The 23,398-nt window shown below is 45.3% G+C and overlaps 1 protein-coding gene across 1 annotated transcript in view; it reads right to left on the bottom strand.

The window, feature by feature from the left end:
* The window catches only part of SPTLC1 (serine palmitoyltransferase long chain base subunit 1), a 324,879-nt gene that overhangs the window by 223,380 nt on the left and 78,101 nt on the right, over positions 1-23,398 (bottom strand). Inside the window, exon 6 of the mRNA XM_069227382.1 lies at positions 6,964-7,096. Within this exon, the coding sequence (XP_069083483.1) occupies positions 6,964-7,096 (133 nt within the window). The remainder of the gene's footprint in view (positions 1-6,963; positions 7,097-23,398) is intronic.

The following is a 23,398-nucleotide window of genomic DNA, read 5'->3' as shown; positions in this document are numbered from 1 at the left end:
GTTATGCCCTTTGGTTTAAAGAATGCCCCTGCCACCTTCCAAAGGTTGGTGAATCAAGTCCTTGCTGGCTTGGAGTCCTTTAGCACAGCTTATCTTGATGATATTGCTGTCTTTAGCTCCACCTGGCAGGATCACCTGGTCCACCTGAAGAAGGTTTTGAAGGCTCTGCAATCTGCAGGCCTCTCTATCAAGGCATCCAAATGCCAGATGGGGCAGGGAACTGTGGTTTACTTGGGCCACCTTGTAGGTGGAGGCCAAGTTCAGCCACTCCAACCCAAGATCCAGACTATTCTGGACTGGGTAGCTCCAAAAACCCAGACTCAAGTCAGGGCATTCCTTGGCTTGACTGGGTATTACAGGAGGTTTGTGAAGGGATATGGATCCATTGTGACAGCCCTCACTGAACTCACCTCCAAGAAAATGCCCAAGAAAGTGAACTGGACTGTGGAATGCCAACAGGCCTTTGACACCCTGAAACAGGCAATGTGCTCAGCACCAGTTCTCAAAGCTCCAGATTATTCTAAGCAGTTCATTGTGCAGACTGATGCCTCTGAACATGGGATAGGGGCAGTTTTGTCCCAAACAAATGATGATGGCCTTGACCAGCCTGTTGCTTTCATTAGCAGGAGGTTACTCCCCAGGGAGCAGCGTTGGAGTGCCATTGAGAGGGAGGCCTTTGCTGTGGTTTGGTCCCTGAAGAAGCTGAGACCATACCTCTTTGGGACTCACTTCCTAGTTCAAACTGACCACAGACCTCTCAAATGGCTGATGCAAATGAAAGGTGAAAATCCTAAACTGTTGAGGTGGTCCATCTCCCTACAGGGAATGGACTTTATAGTGGAACACAGACCTGGGACTGCCCATGCCAATGCAGATGGCCTTTCCAGGTTCTTCCACTTAGAAAATGAAGACTCTCTTGGGAAAGGTTAGTCTCATCCTCTTTCGTTTGGGGGGGGGGGTTGTGTAAGGAAATGCCTCCTTGGCATGGTTGCCCCCTGACTTTTTGCCTTTGCTGATGCTATGTTTACAATTGAAAGTGTGCTGAGGCCTGCTAACCAGGCCCCAGCACCAGTGTTCTTTCCCTAACCTGTACTTTTGTATCCACAATTGGCAGACCCTGGCATCCAGATAAGTCCCTTGTAACTGGTACTTCTAGTACCAAGGGCCCTGATGCCAAGGAAGGTCTCTAAGGGCTGCAGCATGTCTTATGCCACCCTGGAGACCTCTCACTCAGCACAGACACCCTGCTTGCCAGCTTGTGTGTGCTAGTGAGGACAAAACGAGTAAGTCGACATGGCACTCCCCTCAGGGTGCCATGCCAGCCTCTCACTGCCTATGCAGTATAGGTAAGACACCCCTCTAGCAGGCCTTACAGCCCTAAGGCAGGGTGCACTATACCATAGGTGAGGGTACCAGTGCATGAGCATGGTACCCCTACAGTGTCTAAACAAAACCTTAGACATTGTAAGTGCAGGGTAGCCATAAGAGTATATGGTCTGGGAGTTTGTCAAACACGAACTCCACAGCACCATAATGGCTACACTGAAAACTGGGAAGTTTGGTATCAAACTTCTCAGCACAATAAATGCACACTGATGCCAGTGTACATTTTATTGTAAAATACACCCCAGAGGGCACCTTAGAGGTGCCCCCTGAAACTTAACCGACTATCTGTGTAGGCTGACTAGTTTTAGCAGCCTGCCACAAACCGAGACATGTTGCTGGCCCCATGGGGAGAGTGCCTTTGTCACTCTGAGGCCAGTAACAAAGCCTGCACTGGGTGGAGATGCTAACACCTCCCCCAGGCAGGAATTGTCATACCTGGCGTGGTGAGCCTCAAAGGCTCACCTCCTTTGTGCCAACCCAGCAGGACACTCCAGCTAGTGGAGTTGCCCGCCCCCTCCGGCCAGGCCCCTCTTTTGGCGGCAAGGCCGGAGAAAATAATGAGAAAAACAAGGAGGAGTCACTGGCCAGTCAGGACAGCCCCTAAGGTGTCCTGAGCTGAAGTGACTCTAACTTTTAGAAATCCTCCATCTTGCAGATGGAGGATTCCCCCAATAGGGTTAGGATTGTGACCCCCTCCCCTTGGGAGGAGGCACAAAGAGGGTGTACCCACCCTCAGGGCTAGTAGCCATTGGCTACTAACCCCCCAGACCTAAACACGCCCTTAAATTTAGTATTTAAGGGCTACCCTGAACCCTAGAAAATTAGATTCCTGCAACTACAAGAAGAAGGACTGCCCAGCTGAAAACCCCTGCAGCGGAAGACCAGAAGACGACAACTGCCTTGGCTCCAGAAACTCACCGGCCTGTCTCCTGCCTTCCAAAGATCCTGCTCCAGCGACGCCTTCCAAAGGGACCAGCGACCTCGACATCCTCTGAGGACTGCCCCTGCTTCGAAAAGACAAGAAACTCCCGAGGACAGCGGACCTGCTCCAAGAAAAGCTGCAACTTTGTTTCCAGCAGCTTTAAAGAACCCTGCAAGCTCCCCGCAAGAAGCGTGAGACATGCAACACTGCACCCGGCGACCCCGACTCGGCTGGTGGCGATCCAACACCTCAGGAGGGACCCCAGGACTACTCTAAGACTGAGTACAAAAACCTGTCCCCCCTGAGCCCCCACAGCGCCGCCTGCAGAGGGAATCCCGAGGCTTCCCCTGACCGCGACTCTTTGAATCCTAAGTCCCGACACCTGGGAGAGACCCTGCACCCGCAGCCCCCAGGACCTGAAGGACCGGGCTTTCACTGGAGGAGTGACCCCCAGGAGTCCCTCTCCCTTGATCAAGTGGAGGTTTCCCCGAGGGACCCCCCCCCTTGCCTGCCTGCAGCGCTGAAGAGATCCCGAGATCTCTCATAGACTAACATTGCGAACCCGACGCTTGTTTCTACACTGCACCCGGCCGCCCCCGCGCCGCTGAGGGTGAAATTTCTGTGTGGGCTTGTGTCCCCCCCGGTGCCCTACAAAACCCCCCTGGTCTGCCCTCCGAAGACGCGGGTACTTACCTGCAAGCAGACCGGAACCGGGGCACCCCCTTCTCTCCATTCTAGCCTATGTGTTTTGGGCACCACTTTGAACTCTGCACCTGACCGGCCCTGAGCTGCTGGTGTGGTGACTTTGGGGTTGCTCTGAACCCCCAACGGTGGGCTACCTTGGACCAAGAACTAAGCCCTGTAAGTGTCTTACTTACCTGGTTAACCTAACAAATACTTACCTCCCCTAGGAACTGTGAAAATTGCACTAAGTGTCCACTTTTAAAACAGCTATTTGTGAATAACTTGAAAAGTATACATGCAATTTTGATGATTTGAAGTTCCTAAAGTACTTACCTGCAATACCTTTCGAATGAGATATTACATGTAGAATTTGAACCTGTGGTTCTTAAAATAAACTAAGAAAAGATATTTTTCTATACAAAAACCTATTGGCTGGATTTGTCTCTGAGTGTGTGTACCTCATTTATTGTCTATGTGTATGTACAACAAATGCTTAACACTACTCCTTGGATAAGCCTACTGCTCGACCACACTACCACAAAATAGAGCATTAGTATTATCTCTTTTTGCCACTATCTTACCTCTAAGGGGAACCCTTGGACTCTGTGCATGCTATTCCTTACTTTGAAATAGCACATACAGAGCCAACTTCCTACAAGGGGCAAATAAATAATTTCTTGATTGAGTCACTGAGCTTCACATAGATACTATTTTAAAACTACCTGTACTCTTACCACTGTCCCAAGTTCATACCTACAATATAGACTTCCATGATAAAAAACAAAACGTTGCACTGTTTTAAATATCATCCTCACAGTCGTGTGGTCATCACAATCAATCCTCTTCCACCATTGCCCGACACACATTACTTGTGCCATCGCCACGCCCCTGGATCCCCGCCACTCTTAAATCACTATCAAAATGTCTCACCAACTCAATTTAAGACTACTTTGATCATCTCCTAAGAATATTTCAATATGATGTTCTAAACTGTACAAAACTGTTACCATCTTCGGTCTTGCATCACACACTTTAATCGCACCTTCCAGCTACACAAAAATATACACCACTCTGCAAATGGGAGTAAGTACTGTAGGCATGGGAAACTACAGACCTATAAAGAGGCCCTACATCAGCAACCTTGGTTGCTAATCGATGTGTTTAACTCTGCCCTTTGCCCCACCACAACTTTGTCCAGTTATCTTCATTTTTTGCCAGGATATGTAGCATCTGAAACACTTCATACCGTTCTCACAGGCACCTCAGCTTTCATATATACTATAAAATTGTCTGACCATTTAAATCCTTTTCCCATATATGTCCTACATCACTGATCCTCCTATTTCCAATCAATTTATCTAACCATTTCAGACCTGAATTAACCAAATCCACAGACCATTCTTTAATTGTCTTAATTAGCCCAAACTCGCTGTTTAACCCCTCTCCCCTCCCTGTATCTTCCTTTACATAAGAGTTAGTCCAACAGTACCACAAAAAAATGTAACACCCAAGAGCTCCCCATGTTGCATATTTCGAAATCTCATCTCAAATTCTTCACTGAAATGTATATTTACTAGTGATTAATCAACTCCTAAGTAGCTTCTTTAACCTGCTTATCCAGCTACAAACGGACTTATCACTACTGCACAGAGACTGCTTGAACACAGGTCCAATTTTCTAAGTTTTATCCATCACCTTCAACCTCTCCACAGTCCATACACGTTTCACACCAAACCATGCAAATCCCTCGCATCCTTAGGCACCGTTAGTACAGCAGTGCAGTGGCCTGCATATACTCTTGTCAGATGTTGGCTCAGTTTCTTGGTGCTTGTTACGTCTGCCACAAGCTAGCTTAATATGAAGAGATTAGAAACAGGACAATGTCAAATGAAGCAAATTTATTTTTGAAATTATTTTTGAGGAAAATAAAAAGGAAAAGGCACAGCAGTTTGATCAAGGATACTACTTCCACTGAAAGGAAAAATACATTGCCTCAAATTCTGTACACTTAGGGAAACTGGAGCAAGCTGGCTGTGGGATTGTTTTCTATTGAGTGAATCTGCTGCCCACATGAACGTATGTCCTACCTTTTTCTCCCTTTAAAGGGAATTAGATTTTTAAAATGAGGTGCTAAGCTTTATTTTTAATTCAAAATGATTTTATTAAGACAAATCACAAAACGTTTGCCTCTAAAACAGCATTTATTCACTTTTCTGAAGAGATGTTTCTTTGAAATGCTTTTCCGGAACAGTACAATTGGAGGTGGGGGGGGGGGGGGGTTGGGGGAAGGGGTGGTGGGAGTGTCTGGTTTTACTTCTTTCCTGCACATATTAGATTTGATGTAATTAAGAGGTGAATTGGCTAATAAATATTAACAAATTGTAAATATTTACAAGTATTTAAGATTTACCAACCTTGTTAAAGATTTTAACTACAACTACATTGCCATACCATTTACCCTTTTTCATCAATATGGATTTATTTCAAACAGGGTACCATGTCTTGGAACTCTGCAACTGATATGAAAAGAACATTTCTAACGTATTCACTCATTTTACACACTTTGCTGAATTTCAAATTGGTGAAAGTGGCCAAGACAAGAACCTCAGTTTCATGGCTCCTAAATGATGACCTACAATCCATACAACCTGCATACACGGGATGGCCGCCGCTTCTGAGGTCTTACATTACTTGGTGTTTAAAGTTGGACTATGTTTAAAGACAAACTTAGGGCATATCAACTCCTGTTCAAATCTTTCGTTCCATTGTAAAACCATAATTGTGTGAATGTTTGTAGAGAACTTAACACAACCTCTGATGTGACAATGCACGTAATTTCACATGCATGGTAATACCATTGATAACCAAAACAGGAAGGAAAGGGATACTTAACAGACCATGCACCTTAAGACAGTTGACATTTGTAGTTAATTTATTTTTCTATTGTTTCTGCATGTTTGTAAGTTAAAGCACGACTGAAGTCCCTGCCACGTATTTAAATACTAAGAATTACACAGTATGTTATCACGATTTTGTGAAGCACGACTTTTCATCCTAGTGGTAATCTGGCTCTAGAGCAAGTGTGAGGATTGTGTGCTGGGTCTTAGTTGAACAGCTAGGTCTCCAGCTTCTTGCGGGTTTCCAGAAGTGGGAGGAGTGTAGAGGTAGGTCATTCCACATTTTGGGTGAGCGATACGAGAAAGCTAGGCCTCCTGTTCTGCCTTTGCGGATACGGGGTGTGTGCGAGAAGCAGAGCATAGGTGTCTGGTGGAAGTGGCGGCAGCAGTTGATATATGTTTGTCCAGTGTTGTGCAGTGCTTTGTATGCCTGTGTGAGGAGTTTGTTTAGCAGCATTCGAGTATTGGCTGCCAGCGGAGATCTTTGGGGTGAAGCGTGATGTGGGAGAGCCAAAGAAGGTCCAGGACGAGTCCAGCAGCTGGGTTCTGGATGGTCTTAAGATGGTGAAGGAGGTGGTTAGGGATTCCAGGGTGGAGTGCATTGCGTTAGTCAAGTGTGCTGTTGATAACGAGTTGAGTGATTGCATGTCTGGTGCTCTTGGGACACCATCTGAAGATTTTTTGAGGATGCACATCATGTGGATGGTGGAAAAGCTAATTGTGTTCACCTGTGTGACCATGCGGAGTTTGACATCCAATATGATCCCTCATATGAAACATATTTATGAGAAACAAAAATTTCTAAGAATTTTCTTTTATTAGTGTAGTTCATATTTAAAGTAGTGATGAAACCTTTCATATAAAATAAAAGGACCATTAAAATGGAATCAAAGTTTTCGCTGCTAGGCAAAAACTTGAAAATGGAGACTCAGCATGTAGTTCACAAATCTATTTTAAAACAATTTGAAGGAAGATAAAATTAATTCTATTTATGTTTTTATAACGGACTTCAACAACATTTTCTTTTCCACACAAACTTTAGCATGCACGTACAAAAGGGTAAAATTAACTTACACAAAGACAATGTCTCCTCTTTTCGAGTAAGCAGGAATAGCGCTGGCAATTGTGGAAAATCCATACGAATAGATAATTGCTTCCTCGGTCTTTGTGAATTTAGCTAGTCGCTGTTCTAATTCCAAATGAACATCTAAAATAAAAGGTGAAAAAAATCCAAACAAGGTCAAACTATGCACTCCTGGCACAATGACTACTAGAAGAACGAGTTACTTACCTTCGGTAACGACTTTTCTGGTGGATACATTAGCTACCTGTGGATTCCTCACCTAATGAATACTCCCATGGCGCCAGCATTCGACAGAAATCTTCTTCCCAGCTTCTGCACGTCGACGAGGACGTCACATTTGCCCATGCGACGCCGTCTGACATCATGCTGGCAATAAGAGGTCCTCGCCGACGTGCCGACGTCAGTACCAACACTTTTTTACGTGCCTGAGAACAATAATCCAATGCAATGAAAGATAAAGACAACATCTCATAACATTGTAAACTACACATCATTGCAAGAAAATGGCTATAGATTTCATGTAGTGGAGATGATGTGGAGAAGTGTGGCTCAGTGGAGAAGTGTGGCTCAATGGTTAGAGCGGCAGACCCTGAAGCAGAGATCTGGCTCAAGACCAGGGTTCAAGTCCCGCTTCGGCAGGTCTTGGGCTCAATTCCCCTTGACCAGATAATTCTCGCCTCGGTGCCTAATCTAATTCATGGGTCCCACTCTGCAACTCTGGGCAATAGCTTGCTTAATCTCCACAACGGCCCCAACAGCGCTTGGATGCCTGGCTTCACCCTGGGGGTGCTCAGGAGTGGGTGCCTCACAGGGAAAAGCCAGGAGGGGTTCCATAGCGGTATGAGTACAGCGCCTTGAGACCCTAACGGGTGAGTAGTGCGCTATACAAGTGCTAATTTACATTTACATTTCATAAAACCTCTATTTTTTTTTTTTTTTTTTTTATCAATACATATATACACTAAACATGTATATACACAAATATATATATATATATATATATATATATACACACACACACAATTATCCATATATACATAATCTATTGCAGTCCTCAAGACCAAGAGGAGCACACTCAAGGATTACTTGGTGAGACCAAAAAGGCAACGGGGAGGCGGGTGGGACCGTGAGGAATCCACAGGTAGCTAATGTATCCACCAGAAAAGTCGTTACCGAAGGTAAGTAACTCGTTCTTCTGATGGATACAACTACCTGTGGATTCCTCACCTAATGAATAGAGTCCCAAAGCAGTACCACGCCCGGTGGTGGGTGCCTGTATGGTCAAACCAAGAAATCCTGCAGCACTGACTGTGCAAAATGGCCGTCCCTTCTGACCTCAGAGTCCAAGCAGTAATGCTTCGCAAAAGTGTGAAGGGATGACCAAGTTGCGGCCTTGCAGATGTCGACCACAGGAACACCCCTAGCCAAGGCCGAAGTGGCCGACTTAGCCCTGGTGGAATCAGCTCTAATACCATCAGAAGGATCCTTCTTTGCTAAAGAGTAAAAATTTTAATGCAAAGAACAACCCACCTGGAGAGTGTTCTCTTGTGGACTGCCTTTCCTCTCCTCTTGCCCACGTATCCGATGAAAAGCTGATCATCCAGCCTGAAATCCTTCATTCGGTCAATGAAGAAGCTTAACGCCCTCTTTGGGTCCAAGCGATGAAGTCTCTCCTCTTCTTTTGAAGGATGAGGCGGAGGATAGAACGTGGACAGAGTAATTGTCTGGGCCAAATGAAAGGGTGAAACAACCTTCGGAAGGAAAGCAGCCTTGGTCCTCAACACCACCTTATCCCCATAAAAAGTTGTATAAGGGGGTTTTACCGATAAAGCCTGCAACTCACTCACTCTCCTTGCAGATGTTATGGCCACCAGGAAAACTGTTAATAACTAAGAACCTTAAGGGGCAAGAATGCATAGGCTCAAAAGGGGACGCCATGAGGAAAGTCAGGACCAAGGACAAATCCCATTGAGGCATAACGAAAGGTTTTGGAGGGTATTTATTCATAAGGCCCTTCAAGAATCTAAGAACTATAGGGGATTTAAATAATGATGGTTGGTCTGGAAGACAAATGAAGGCTGACAAGGCAGACAAGTAACCCTTAATAGTAGCCACTGCACAACCTTTCTGCGCTAGAGACAAAGCAAAAGATAAAACATCTGACAAATGAGCACGTAAGGGATCAATCTGTCTCTCTCCACACCATACCACAAATTTGGACCACCTATTAGCGTAGATAGTTTTAGTGGAGTGTCGCCTGGCTGCTAAGATAACATTCACTACATCAGGTGGGAGAGAGAAGGAACTCAGGTTGCCCCGTTCAATCTCCAGGCATGAAGGTGCAGGCTCTGGAGGTTGGGTGTAAAACCTGCCCCTGCGACTGCGAGAGGAGGTCTGCCCTGAGAGGGAGACGGAGCGGAGGGCACAGTGAGAGTTGGAGAAGGTCTGAATACCACACCCTCTCCTTGGCCAATCCGGAGCTATTAAAATTACTTGGGCCCGGTCTTGGCGAATTTTCCTCAATACTCGAGAAATCAAGGGTATGGGGGGAAACGCGTAAAGCAACTGGTCGCGCCAGGTTCTCTGAAACGTGTCCCCCCAAAGCCCCCTGCACCGGATACTGGAGACTGCAGTATAACGGACGGTGCGTGTTCTCCCGGGTGGCAAACAGATCTATCCGAGGAACCCCCCATATCTGGAAGATTAGACGGACTTGATCTGGATGGAGACGCCACTCGTGGTCGGCCGAGAAATGGCGACTGAGATTGTCCGCACGTACATTCAAGACTCCGGCCAGATGATTTGCTACCAAGCAAATCTGATGGTCCTTTGCCCAGGACCATAGTCGAAGAGCTTCTCTGCAGAGAAGGTACGACCCCACTCCTCCCTGTTTGTTTATATACCACATCGCGGTAGTATTGTCCGTCAGGACCTGAACCGACTGACCGCGAAGGGAAGGGAGGAAGGCCTTGAGAGCCAGACGTACAGCCCGCAACTCCAACAGATTGATATGAAAAATCTGTTCCTCTGGAGACCAAAGCCCTTTGATCTCCAGATCCCCCAGATGAGCTCCCCACCCTAGAGTGGAAGCATCCGTTATGACCGTGGTCACTGGTGGTGACTGCGTGAACGGCCTTCCTTGGGAAAGATTGTCGTCCGCAATCCACCACTTCAAGTCCGCAGCAGCATCTCTGGAGATCTTGACAGAACCCTCGAGATCTCCTCTGTGTTGAGACCACTGCCTTCGGTGGCACCACTGAAGAGCCCTCATGTGCCAGCGAGCATGCGTGACCAACAGTATGCAGGAGGCAAACAAACCGAGCAGACGAAGGACCTTGAGGACTGGAACGACCGCTCCATTTCGAAACATTGGAACCAACTCCTGAATATCTTGAACCCGCTGAGGCGGAGGAAAGGCTCGATCCAATGTTGTATCCAGTACTGCCCCTATGAACAGGAGGCGTTGAGAGGGCTCTAGGTGAGATTTGGGCACGTTCACCGAAAAGCCCAGGTCGAACAACAACTGGGTTGTTGACTGCAGATGATGCAACACAAGCTCCGGGGACTTGGCTTTGATCAACTAGTCGTCTAGGTAAGGGAATACTGCTATCCCCTTCCTTCTGAGCTCTGCCGCAACCACCGACATCACCTTCGTGAAGACTCGGGGTGCTGAAGTAAGACCGAACGGGAGGACCGCAGTCTGATAGTGCTGCGACCCCACCACAAACTGGAGATACTTCCTGTGCGACTTGAGTATCAGGATATGAAAATAAGCATCCTGCAAGTCGACAGACACCATCCAATCTCCATTGTTCAACGCCAAAAGCACCTGAGCTAGGGTCAGCATCTTGAACTTTTCCTGCTTGAGGAACCAATTCAAGATCCTCAGGTCCAGGATTGGTCTCAACCGACCATCCTTCTTGGGAATCAGGAAGTACCTCGAGTAACAACCTCGACCCCTTTCCTGCTCTGGAACCAACTCCACTGCGCCCTTTAAAAGGAGGACTTGAACCTCCTGTTCTAACAACAGGAGGTGTTCTTTTGAACAATAAGATGGGCGGGGCGGGATGGGGGGGTGGACACTCCCAAAAGGGAAGGGTGTAGCCTTTTCCCACAATGCTGATAACCCAAGTATCTGATGAAATAGCCTCCCACTTGTGAAGAAAATGCAGTAACCTTCCCCCTACAGGAGAGGAGTGAGTGGGAATTGGTGGAAGCTTAAGGCTGCTTCCCCTGCTGCACCCCTCCAGAGGACGAGGAAGAGGCAGAGTGCTGCTGAGAGGCTCCCCTGGTGCGGGCCCTACCCCTCCCTCTAAATGATCTAAAGGTGAGAGAAGAGGCAGGTTGCTGGAATCTCCCCCGAAAGGAAGAGGAGGAAGAGCCACGTCCAAATCCACAAAACCTCCTAAAAAACCTGGAGGAGGCAGAAGAAGCGGCTTGCAGCCCTAATGACTTGGCTGTGGCCCTGCTTTCTTTAAACCTTTCCAAGGCCGAATCTGCTTTGGCTCCAAAAAGTTTGTCCCCATCAAACGGGAGGTCCAACAGGGTCGACTGCACGTCCGCAGAGAACCCTGAGTTGCGAAGCCAAGCCTGTCTCCTCGCAACCACAGCCGTGCCCATCGCCCTAGCCACTGAGTCAGTCGTATCCAACCCAGATTGGATAACCTGGGTTGCAGCAGCCTGGGCATCCGAGACGATATTCAAAAGTCCTTGGGGAAGCTCCGTATGTGAAGATGTTATCTCGTCCATAAGAGCATAGGTGTACCTCCCCAAGATACATGACGCGTTGGTGGACTTCAACGCCATGCTGAAGGACGAGAATATTTTCTTGGATTGTGAGTCCAACTTCTTGGAGTCTCTATCCCCCCGGCACCGTCGGAAAGGATCCAGGCGCAGATCTAAAAGAACAGGAGGCCTGAACCACCAAGCTCTCCGGCGTTGGGTGTCTGGACAGAAAGCCAGGGTCAGATGGTGCAGCCAGATACCTCCTGGCCACAGCCCTATGAACAGCCGAGGAAGATACCGGCTTCTTCCACACCTCCAACACCGGATCAAGCAAAGCCTCGTTGAATGGTAAAAGAGGCTCCGCTGCAGTAGAGGCCGGATGTAGGATCTCAGTCAACAAACTCTGTTTCGCCTCCGCTTCCGGCAAAGGCAATTCAAGAAAGTTAGCTGCCTTTCTTACCACAGCGTGAAAAGTGGCTGCCTCCTCAGTATACTCCCCTGGAGATGACAAGTCCCACTCAGGGGAAGTATCCAGCCCACTAGCTGTATCCAGTCCATGAAGACCCTCGCCAGAATCCTCAATCTCTCCTTCCTCCAAGACCAGTTGTTATTCCTGCTCCTCCAAGAGACGGAGAGCACGCCTCCTAGAATGTAGCCTCTCTTCAATACGCGGCGTCGACATGGCGTCCGCCGAATTCGAGGAACGACGCCGATCGCCGGATCCATCAGACGCCATGTCCGGCGCCACAGACAGCTTCGACGCCGAGGTAGGAGCCGGATGCAGAGAGGCGCGTCTCGGAGTCTCCGATGGTCCTGTCGGAGTCACCGGTCGAAACCCCGAAGTCGACGGGATGGAAACCTCCGGGACCGAAACCTCTGGGGCCACCAGAGCGGACACCGGAGCTGACACCGGCGCCGAGCCCACATTCCCTAAGGGGAGAAAGGGCATGAAGGGTGCTGGCCGTAGCGGCGCCGGAGCACCCAAGGTGAAAGCCAACGGCCCCGAAGGACCAGTTGGAGCACCTCCTGGAGCCATCTGCTGGAAGATGGTATACATCGCATTCAAAAATGCGGTATTATCGGCTCCAGGGGCAGGAAAAGCCGGATACTGGGGTGCCTGGATCGAAGGCGACCCCGACACCAGTCTCGACGTCTGCGACGCCGGAGAGAACACCTGAGGCTGCGTCACTTCAATCACTGAAGATGTCTGCCCAGGCGAAGTCAGCGAAGCCGGAGAAGGCAACGGCGTCGATGGATGTGGAGGGACTGACCTCCCAAGTCTTACGATGCCGAGCCGAAGGCGACCTCGATCGAGACCTCTGTTTGCTGGAATGGCGCCGTGAATCCCTACGGCGCCGGGAGTCTCGATGACGCCGATGAGTCTTCGGCGAGGAGGACTTCCTATGATGCTTCTTCTCCTTCCTTTTCGACTTCGCCATGAAGAGTTTAGCCTCTCGCTCTTTTAGGGCCTTGGGATTCATGTGTTGACATGAATCACATGTTGCAACGTCGTGGTCGGAGCTTAAGCACCATAAACAGTCCGAGTGTGGGTCAGTAACGGACATCTTGCCCCCACACTCCCGACAGGGCTTGAAACCAGACTTCCTCTGAGACATAGTAACCTCAGAGAAAAATCACGCAGCAGAAAAAAACACTAACTTCGAAAGCAACAGTAGCTCCCTCGAAGATAACTGTTTCGAACGCACGGAAAAAAGGGAACTGACGTCGGCGAGGACCTCTTATTGCCAGCATGACGTCAGACGGCGTCGCGTGGGCAAAATGTGACATCCTCGTCGACGTGCAGAAGCTGGGAAGAAGATTTCCGTCGAATGCTGGTGCCATGGGAGTATTCATTAGGTGAGGAATCCACAGGTAGTTGCATCAGAAGCAACAGTTTCAGCAGTAAACTGTTTTCTACCCCTGAAGTTCAAAAGGTTGTAGTAACAAGTTAAAACTGAAAAATAATATATGGCATTGTGCAACACATTTTGTATATGCTTTTAGGTCAAGTACTTACCCTGTCCACTCATCATTCCCTTTCACCTCTTCTCTTCCATAAACTTGTACCTCCTCAGCTTGCTTGACTTTTAAATGGCTCTACTCACACTCCATTTCCATCCCAACTAACCATTTTACTCCACTATAATACCTCTATTACAACTGAGGCTAATTAATTCTCAAAATTAAAGCAAGATATTTGAAGATGAATTGCTGTAACAGCTACAATTTTCTACCAGACTCAAAAATCAATCAGTTTCTCACCACTGACACATGATTAAGGGATGACGCAGGACCAATCCTACTCATTGTGTTAGTTGCTACAAAATTCTCATGAGAAATTGCACCCTGGAGTTAAAGTCCAGAGAAGCTCGTGCTCCTACAACATCCACTGTAACATGCATGGTTCTGTAGGCTGAATCTCTGACTTTGGTGTTCTCCTATCCCAACCTATACATCTTCATTTCACTTTATCAAAAGACCTTCACTTTACAAGCCTGTGTACCCTTCTTCTCTATAGATGGTATGTTTATATCAAACTTTGCATACCTGGGGACTCTGACTAGGCAGATGTTATTTGTCCATTACCAAATAGCGCTATCCACCATCCAATTGTTGAATCTACTTCAAGTGGTCTCCTCCCCTACTCACATAGCGGGCTTTACCTTGAATTTACCTCTTGCCTGTCTCATAACCCAGCTATCTCAGTTCAACAGTTTGAGCACTGACTCATGCTTGGCCTCAAACACATTTATCCCAGCTCAAATCTCCTTAACTTCTTAAGAATGACGGAAAGTCAGCTGGTAACATCAGAGTTAAAACCTCTCAAATTCAACAAAACATTTTTGAAAAGGGGACTTCACTACACTTTTCACAGTTAAGAAGCTGCATCCCTAACTAGGGAACTTCTGAAGGGAAACACCAAACTCCAAAACAAAGAGCACAAAAACCATGTGACTTGCATTTCACTACTTATTCACTAATGAAACAAAAAGGTAATGGAAGGAAGCTTAGATTTAATCCCTTCCATTAGTGATCATTATGCGTTGCTTTCCAGTCCATAGTTTTACACCCACTGTCCCATTCAAGACAGAGAACAGCTGCATAAAAATCAGCCTTGGTCCTGCTCCAACAAGACCACTTGCCATACCAGGTCCCTTCCAGGCCGGAAAACAAGCAACTCCAGGCAGGTTTTGGTTTACTTAGGCCTTGTAAGTGGAGTATAGCTTAGTTACTAATACAAAGTGAACATAGTACTCACACCATGGCAAACCTGTCACATTTAAGGCATTTACTGCAACAAAATACAAAGTGATGGATAAAATGTTTGAGTTACTTTCAGGTGATCACTCGGGCTGCATTCTGATCAACCCTTTTTTTGCCCACTTTGATAATCTAGAAAGAACGTTGGTGCATGTAAATCAGCATTTGGCCCGACCAATTGGGAACAGTCCAGAATAAACTGCCAGACCAGGCTACCTCCTGTCAAGAACACAAGCAACCTGGGAAATTTGTAACCTCAAAATTCCACTAGAAGGTAGAGCTCGGTCCTCTTCATATGCCATAATATGATATTTCTTTAAATGTAGCCTTAAAACTCAGCTTAACAGTTATTCTTTTCTTAAATCCTCCTTTGAGAAAATATTTGGCGCAACTAAAAGGAAGAAGCCTTTTAGTAAACAAACGTTCTAAAATTTCATAACTTTTTATATAAGGGATCAATATTTTGTATGCAAATGTTCATACAAGTTTTGGAATAACCTTCAAAAATACATTAAAAGCTAGGATAAGCATGACCAGTACAATCAGTCACCACTAGTCTTCCATCTCGACTTCACTTTAAAAAATAAAGCAAAATAATGACCCTACAGTAAAAAAGGAAGATATGTAGGCATGAGGGTACCCCAATTAATAAAAAATACGATTAGATTGTCATTATCACAAATTAAAAACCCTGACACTTCCAAATTTCACTCTGTACTGCTCCTTCTATACAAGGTGAATTCTGTATTCCAAACACAATCATAGAGCATAACGCAAGAGAGTGGAATGTATGTGAGACTTGTATCATGCAAAAAGAGAATCCCCTCCCTCTTCTAACAAATTATCCATCAAGGAATATGCAATAAGGGAAGTCTCCTGTGTTCACACACTGTAGACTATAATCAGGGAGGTCTACAGTACCCTGCTTACAAGAGGTTTGTGGAAGCGGTCATCATTCCCACTATTTTTCCTTTGACCCTGAAGTTTTGCCACAATTATCATACAGAAAAGCATGCCCATTCCCCACTTCTTACTCCTTTGTCAACAGAGTCTGTCTGAAGTGAATACACAAGGTTTCCAACAAGAGCGGACTATGGAGAACCGACCTACCTGGTTTCAGGTGAACAGCACTCCTTCACAAAGAATTCAGAAAGCAGGGCAAGGGTGCGGTACTCTGCATCCTCATGTATGAGGGGAAATTTACCACAACTTCACTGGTTGGATTTTCGAAGACTGCAAATGTACAGAAAGTGACTGGTAGTAAACTGCCCAAAAATGCCAGGGACTGTGAATTTAAGCACATCACACCCTTTATTAGCTTGGGATCTGCTGAATAAATGTGGAGTTGTGAGCTTCCCTTCTTCTTTATGTAAGGAGTCACAATGATGACCTTTAGAGGTTTTGCTGTTAAGTCTTGCTTCTGATGAGTACCTTACATGAGTGAAAGCCAAAAAACAGCCAAGGTGGTTTAGAGACATAGGGCCTCATTAAGAGTTTGGCGGGGCTGCTGAACTTGGGGGGGTGGGGAAGAGGACATCACCACCATGGCAGTGGTGTCTCCCACCGCCCTATTACAATGTTTACGCCAATCTGACTGGTGGCACAGAGATGAAACAAGGTTGCGAAGCCAAATCCAGATGTAGTTGTACACTGTGATAGTAGTTGGCTTCTCTTTGTCCATTTGCCTCACTTCCTAAGACTTTTGTCAAAGCCTAAGCTCTTATTTTTTCCTGTGTTGACAACTAAATTGTTTCAGACCCTCCATGAATATAATAAGAACAATCTTTGCACAGCAATATGCAAAAAAAATCCACAAGCAGGGCATGACCGGACATACTAGATTACATGGATCTACACACTGTTCAACTAGGGAAGCATTTGACTAGGCCAATGCAGGGCCCAGGTTTGTTGTATGGAGGATACAAAATGAGTAGTATCTAAAATAATCCATTTTAACCCTCAGAAACTAAGTCCCCAGTGTCCCAATTTAACAGAGATAACTGCCTTCCCAGAGGGCTTGTATTGATCTTAATAGTTTGCCCTCTATCCAACTTTTGGTTACTTTACTCAACAGCTGCTGAAATGTGCAAAATGGGAAAACTGTCATTCCTTGACAGCAAGGGCATAATTAAGGGCTAGAATATGGTCTGTGGTGCCGTCCTTGGCTCTAAAAACAGTTTGATAAGATGGAAGAATAAATATAGGAAGAGACACAGAGGGAAGAAAGTATATAGGGATAGGCGCTCACAACGATTCACCTAATTATTTTAGGAGTCAATCAATCATAGGCACGGTGCTCTGGAACAAACATTTAAATCGTTCTCTCATCTAACATAGTCCTATAGGCACAATGTAAATCTGAAAAGTGGTCAGGGAGGAAATATGTAAGAGTATAGGTTTTCCGAACTGAGACAAGTATATTGACAAAGGGTGTGGACGATAGCACAACCAGTTTATAACTGATATTTAATGCCAGTAGCCCTTCTCAACAGCCCTTCTCATAAGCTATACACTTTTCTGTACTAAAAGAAAAACAAGGAAATACCATTCAGCATCTAGAAGTGCTCTCTGCTGCCAACAGACTCTGGGGGTTATTCCAACTTTGGAGGAACTGGTAATCCGTCCCAAAAGTGACGGTAAAGTGACGGATATACCACCAGCCGTATTACGAGTCCATTATATCCTATGGAACTCGTAATGCGGCTGGTGGTAAATCCGTCACATTTGGGACGGATTACCACCTCCTCCAAAGTTGGAATAACCCCCTCTGATCCTTACATTACTCCCACTTTGATTTAAAAGAAAGACCCTTATGTCATTTCGGAACTGCCCATATTTTGCCATTTGGCTCTCTAGGCCACGTTTAGATAAACACTGAGCAATAGGATCCAGGGAAAAACTCAGCCCAGTGCATGCTTTTGTATCCGAACTGCATCATAAAAATAGAACATTGTGTTAAGAGTACCACTTTGGCATTTGAAGTAGAAGAAACAGATTGGAAGACTGACAGAAGGGTGCCCCAGACAATGGAATGTAACTACTAATATAAAATATTTCTAGGTCTTGCTTGAGGGAGACGTTTTTGCAACTAGCAATACTGCCTTTTTCACAAAAATACAGAACTTCATTATCCCTAAATATCTCACTCCTACAAGATTCCAAGACACGAGAGTGCAGTCCCCTTTGTCTAGGGTAATTTGTTTATTCACTGTAGTTTTGCTTCTGCAAGGTAGATTAAGTTTTCTTGGCTAAAGTCCTGGCCAGCCAACTCCAGCCTTCTTAATGCTTAATGACTAATCTATCTAAGAAAACATCAGCTGTTTTACCCTTAATTGAACTCAAGAGTCTTTAATTCCTAACATAACCAGAACAGGACTCCACATACGAACTCTAGTGTTTTTTAGAATAGCGCTTTGTGAAGGAACAGACTTCCCTTCACCAGACTAAGTACAAGGTACCGTTTCATTACTTTCTACACCATTCAAAAGGGCGGGTATTTTTCAATGTCAGCCTGCCCAATTGTAATGCCCCAATTGGGAAATTGTTTACAATACCAAATCAATGATTTTGCCAGTGCACTATGTCACTACAGTGAATTCTCTTTGAGACTCAGAAGTGATCTGATAGAACAAGGTTGCAATTACATCATTGGGCAGTGTGCTTTAGATATCTTTTAAAATGTAACCGTCACAAGATGCTGCTGCATAATACCTGCCTCTTGAAATATGCCCTAGTGTCTGACAGCTTTACACAGTCAGGTTTCTTTAAAACTCTTAAATTTTACAGGCACTTGAGCAGGTTTGAAGAACCACTTGAGAAGGAGAGTAAGTATTTCCTGCATTACCTGTTTGGTAGTTAACCTTAGAGTTTGCATCATTTGTTGAGGAAACAGGTCATGAATGTGCCATGAAATATCTTGCCTGTCACGATCCTGCGGAAATATGCTTATACATGGCAACTTTTCAAAGGAAGCGATGGCACAGCACACAAATGGCCTACATTAGTGACAGCAAGCCACTAAATGCAAAACTACAGTTACTCCTAGCCTTTAACGAACTAAGGGCCATATGTACGAACACATTTTCCCATAGACACAAAATGGGTAAAACCCTTTGCTACATCTGGCCCTAAATCGCAATGCTAGGTATCAACAGGGTGTATGCAAGGTCCTTTTGAAAGAGAGTGACTTCCCCAAGATTTTGGTCTCTTGCAGAGATTTCACCTCTTGATGCAGATTATCGTTCTGCCATATTTCCAAACAGCAGTCTTGCAGACAAAATGAAGGTCAATGGCACTTCCATCCCCTCCAGGCACCTTATCCCAGTGGTTGAGCAATCAAAGCAAATTGTGGTTGATAGTGGCCCTTACCATCTGGATCCTTTGTCTTTGGTCACCTAAAATGCACTTTCTGCTTTGCACGCCAGCAGCAGCATGGTGGCACCACTGTTTACTGGGCTGAAGAAGACAAGACCAAGAAACAGGAAGGTCTCAAGAGAAAGCACCGTCTCCATTTGGAAATCCCCAGAACAACTCTTGTATAAAATCAGGCCTCGACTGGTGCTGTAACCATCCTTTTGAACACTGCTATCACATACTAAGAAACCAACAGTAACACTCTGGAAAATGCCAAAACCACATATCTTCTGCTTCTATCTGACCTAATCAGATCCTGCAGCTGGATTAACAGGAGGCTGGGGAATGTAAATAATCTTGTCCAGCTGCTCCTGGTGCAGAGAATCAGACAAACAAGAAATCAGCCACCCTCAAAAGAGGGACAGCAAGTAGAGGCGGAGTGACGAAGTGACAACCAGAAATGGGCAACACAACCAATAATTCAACTGCATGCCAAGTACTTATTTTCAAGTTAGACAGCAGTACACCAGGTGACAAAGTTATGTACTTGTATGCTAGTTGTCTTTTATAACAGCCACCTACTCTAACACTGAATTGGTGCTTCCAGGGAAGCTATCTCGGAGGTTGATGCTTCTCATTTGGTTTGGTTTTCGATAACCTCTTTAAAAATCCTTTGCTCAACCACACCTTAAATTCTTTCATTTCCCTATGGTACCAGATGGACTGGATTCTAAAGAAGACTGTTTATTGCTTTCTTATTACCATTAGATTGTTTTGTGCAAATACATTCCCCCCTTCCAATAAAAGTATCTGTTAGTTGAACTTATAAAATTAATTAACACTTAGGTGTCTTAAATTCTTCTACCATGTTTTCAATTATCTTCATACAAATCAACTGATATTCTTAGAAAGATACACAAGAATCTAAGAGATTGTAGTCGATATTACGCTATTTTTTTTTTTTTTTACCACTTGGACCATGAAATACCAAGATTCTGTAAGTCACTACTCTCTTCAGTATATTTCCCCCTAGATCCCCCTAATGCAATTCAACATTTCTTACAAGTATTTTCTTCAGGACCATACAGAGGTTCTCCAATGTGAAACTGTACTTGATAAAGGATTTCCTGTCCTTATGCACATTTTGCAGCCATGGACAATAGTCTAGGGAAATGCACATATAATATGGTCTTAAACTCAGGTAGTGCCCCTTGAAACTTTGACCTAGACGTCTTGCAGGGAGAAGGACCTTCCAGCAAGGAAAACGCCAAAAGCGTTACGACCAGAATGCCCACTGCAAGGTTTATGGAGCATGCATTCTGCCTTAAGTTTTGTTTTCATAGTAAGTCTGGGGATTTAGATTTTTTGCTGCAGCGCACAACAATCTTGCCTGTTTGCTGTGGGTATTATATATGAAATAGCGTGAGACCCAGAGCAAGGCTCTATAGTCCACAGTGCCACTTAAAGTGCACCTCTTTATTTTGGAGAGTGACTATTGTCTTCTGCGCAGGTTGGCAGTTGTGGGAGAACTTTTAATCATTAATGGAACAGAAATACTTTTTTCCTATTACTTTTATTTAGAGAATGATGTGTCAGTGAATGTTCAGAGTCATTCACTACATCTGTGTGGGACATGGCAGACAACTGTGTACTCTGGATAGAACAAACATGGAGTGTCAATGTGTACCTGACTGTATAGAGACAGGAATGCATTCTGAAACTTGGGTTCCAGAGTCCGACAACAAGATGGATGTCAGAGCTTAAATTACGCAGAAAGGGATGCAAATTAGAAGGACCTCAACCAAAGGTCATTTGTGGAGCACCTTTGAAGTGGAAAAGTCTCCACTGAACGATGGGTGGAGCGTCAATGGAGTTTGAGGTGTAAGATATTCCGGAGCACAGTTACAGCTTCACCTCGCCCCAGTGGGGCAAACACACATGTAGTGAACACAGAGGGCAATGTTATCTTTTGTGCTTTGTTCTTTATCTCAGAGTCAGGACTCACACTGATCCACCCTTCTTACAAGGGCCCCTGATCAAAGGTTTTAAAGCTAACCAGCTATTGGGAAGAGATTGTAGAGCCCCATCAACCCCAGAATAAAGAGCACAAGAAAAGAGCTCTGAAATCCAACTTTTAACCAAAAACCAGTAATAAATATTAAAATTCCTGAGATGAGTATTCCAGGGATTACACACTGATAGGTGTAACAGCTTCACACAACCATGTACTGGAGAGAATTTCTCAGTTGCATGACAGATGCCTTTAACAGCCAGTAACCCATTCCTAGCCAGGAACAGACCTCAAGTTGCTTAATAGTACTATAAGAAGAGCTGGTGAGGAAGCTCGAACGAAGAAGGCATCACGAAAGAGAAAGGGGTACAGAGGCATCCCAAGTGCAAGGAGCTGCCACAAAAAGTAACTCACAGCCTAGCTACCAGGAGGAATAGTAAACAGTATGGGAAAAGGGCTAAGCAACTCAGCAAAAAAACTGAAGTGACCGTAAGCAAGGTATAGCCAAACCTTGCTCTTGTACAAGAGTGCAATCAGCACTACTGCAATCCAGAGACTATGGTGCACAGACAAAAGGTGCCAAATGAACAAGTTACTTACCTTCGGTGAAACTTTTTATGGTGGATATAGTAGCTACCTGTGGATTCCTCACCTTTTGAATTCTCCCAATGCGCCAGCATTCAACAGAAATATTTTCCTAGCTCTCCACGTCGACGAGGACGTCACAATTACATGGCTCCACACACAACTCAGTTTGATGTCATCTGAGCCATAAGAAGTCCTCGCTGGTGTTCTGACGTCAGTTTCACCACCGTGCCTTCTAGGCGAACAGGTGAATACCGATATCACAAAAACACACATAAATACATAGATACACACACACACACACACACACACACACACACACACACCCATGTACATACTATCTATGACATCAATAGTACTATTGGCATGGCCAGACGGGCAATTGGGAGGCGGGGGTACTGTGAGGAATCCACAGGTAGCTAAAGTATCCACCAGAAAAAGCATTACCAGAGGTAAGTAACTAGTTCTTCTAATGGATATAACCACCTGTTGATTCCTCACCTTATGAATAGAATCCCATAGCAGTGCCTGAATGGTCAAACCAAGATGTCCTGCAAAACAGAATGGGTAAAATGGCCATCTCTCCTCACTTTCGAGTCTAAACAATAATGCTTTGCGAAAGTGTGCCAGGAAGCCCAAGTTGCTGCCTTACAAATATCTGCAACTGGCTCACCTATATCTAAAGCCGAAGTGGCAGACTTAGCCCTTGTGGAATGGGCCCTAATAACCTCAGGAGGAACCTTCCTTGCTAGCGAATAACAAATCTTTATGCGAAGAATGACCCACCTTGAAAGTGTCCTCTTATGGACGGCTTTGCCTTTCATTTTGCCCACATTTCCAAAGAAGAGCTGATCATCAATTCTGAAGTCTCTCATCCTTTCTATGAAGAAGATAAGGGCCCTTCCCCAAGCGATGATGCCTTTCCTCCTCCTTTAATTGATGGGGAGGAGGGTAAAACGACGGAAGAGTTATAGATTGTCCCAGATGGAAAGGATTGACTACCTTAGGAAGGAAAGTCGCCCTGTTTCTCAGCACCACCTTGTTAGCATGAAAGGTAGTGAAAGGTGGTTTCCCACTAAAAGCCTGAAGCTCGCTCACACATCTAGCCTACGTGATGGCTCTTAGTTATTACGTCAGTTTTTCTAAGAGCCTCAACGGGGCAAGTATGCATAGGCTCAAACGGTGAACCCATCAAAAAAGTCAAAACTAAATTCAAATCCCAATGAGGCATTAGAAACAGAGTGGGAGGACATTTGTTTGTTTGTTAACCCTTTGAGGAACCTAAAACTAAAGGTGACTTAAATAAAGAGTAGATCAGGTAGGCAAAGAAAAGTTGACAGTTAAATACCCTTTCACTGTCGCAACTGCGCAACCTTTCTGCGCTAAGGAAAGAGCAAACTGAAAAATATTAGATAAATGGACCTTTAAGGGATCAATTTGTCTCTCTCCACACCAAGTAACAAATATTGCCCATCTACCAGCATAGACAG

The sequence above is a fragment of the Pleurodeles waltl genome, chromosome 1_1 (genome assembly GCF_031143425.1).
Source record: "Pleurodeles waltl isolate 20211129_DDA chromosome 1_1, aPleWal1.hap1.20221129, whole genome shotgun sequence".
Lineage (NCBI taxonomy): Eukaryota > Metazoa > Chordata > Amphibia > Caudata > Salamandridae > Pleurodeles > Pleurodeles waltl.
Note: the sequence above shows the minus strand (reverse complement) of the source record. Positions and strands in the feature narration are given on the sequence as shown.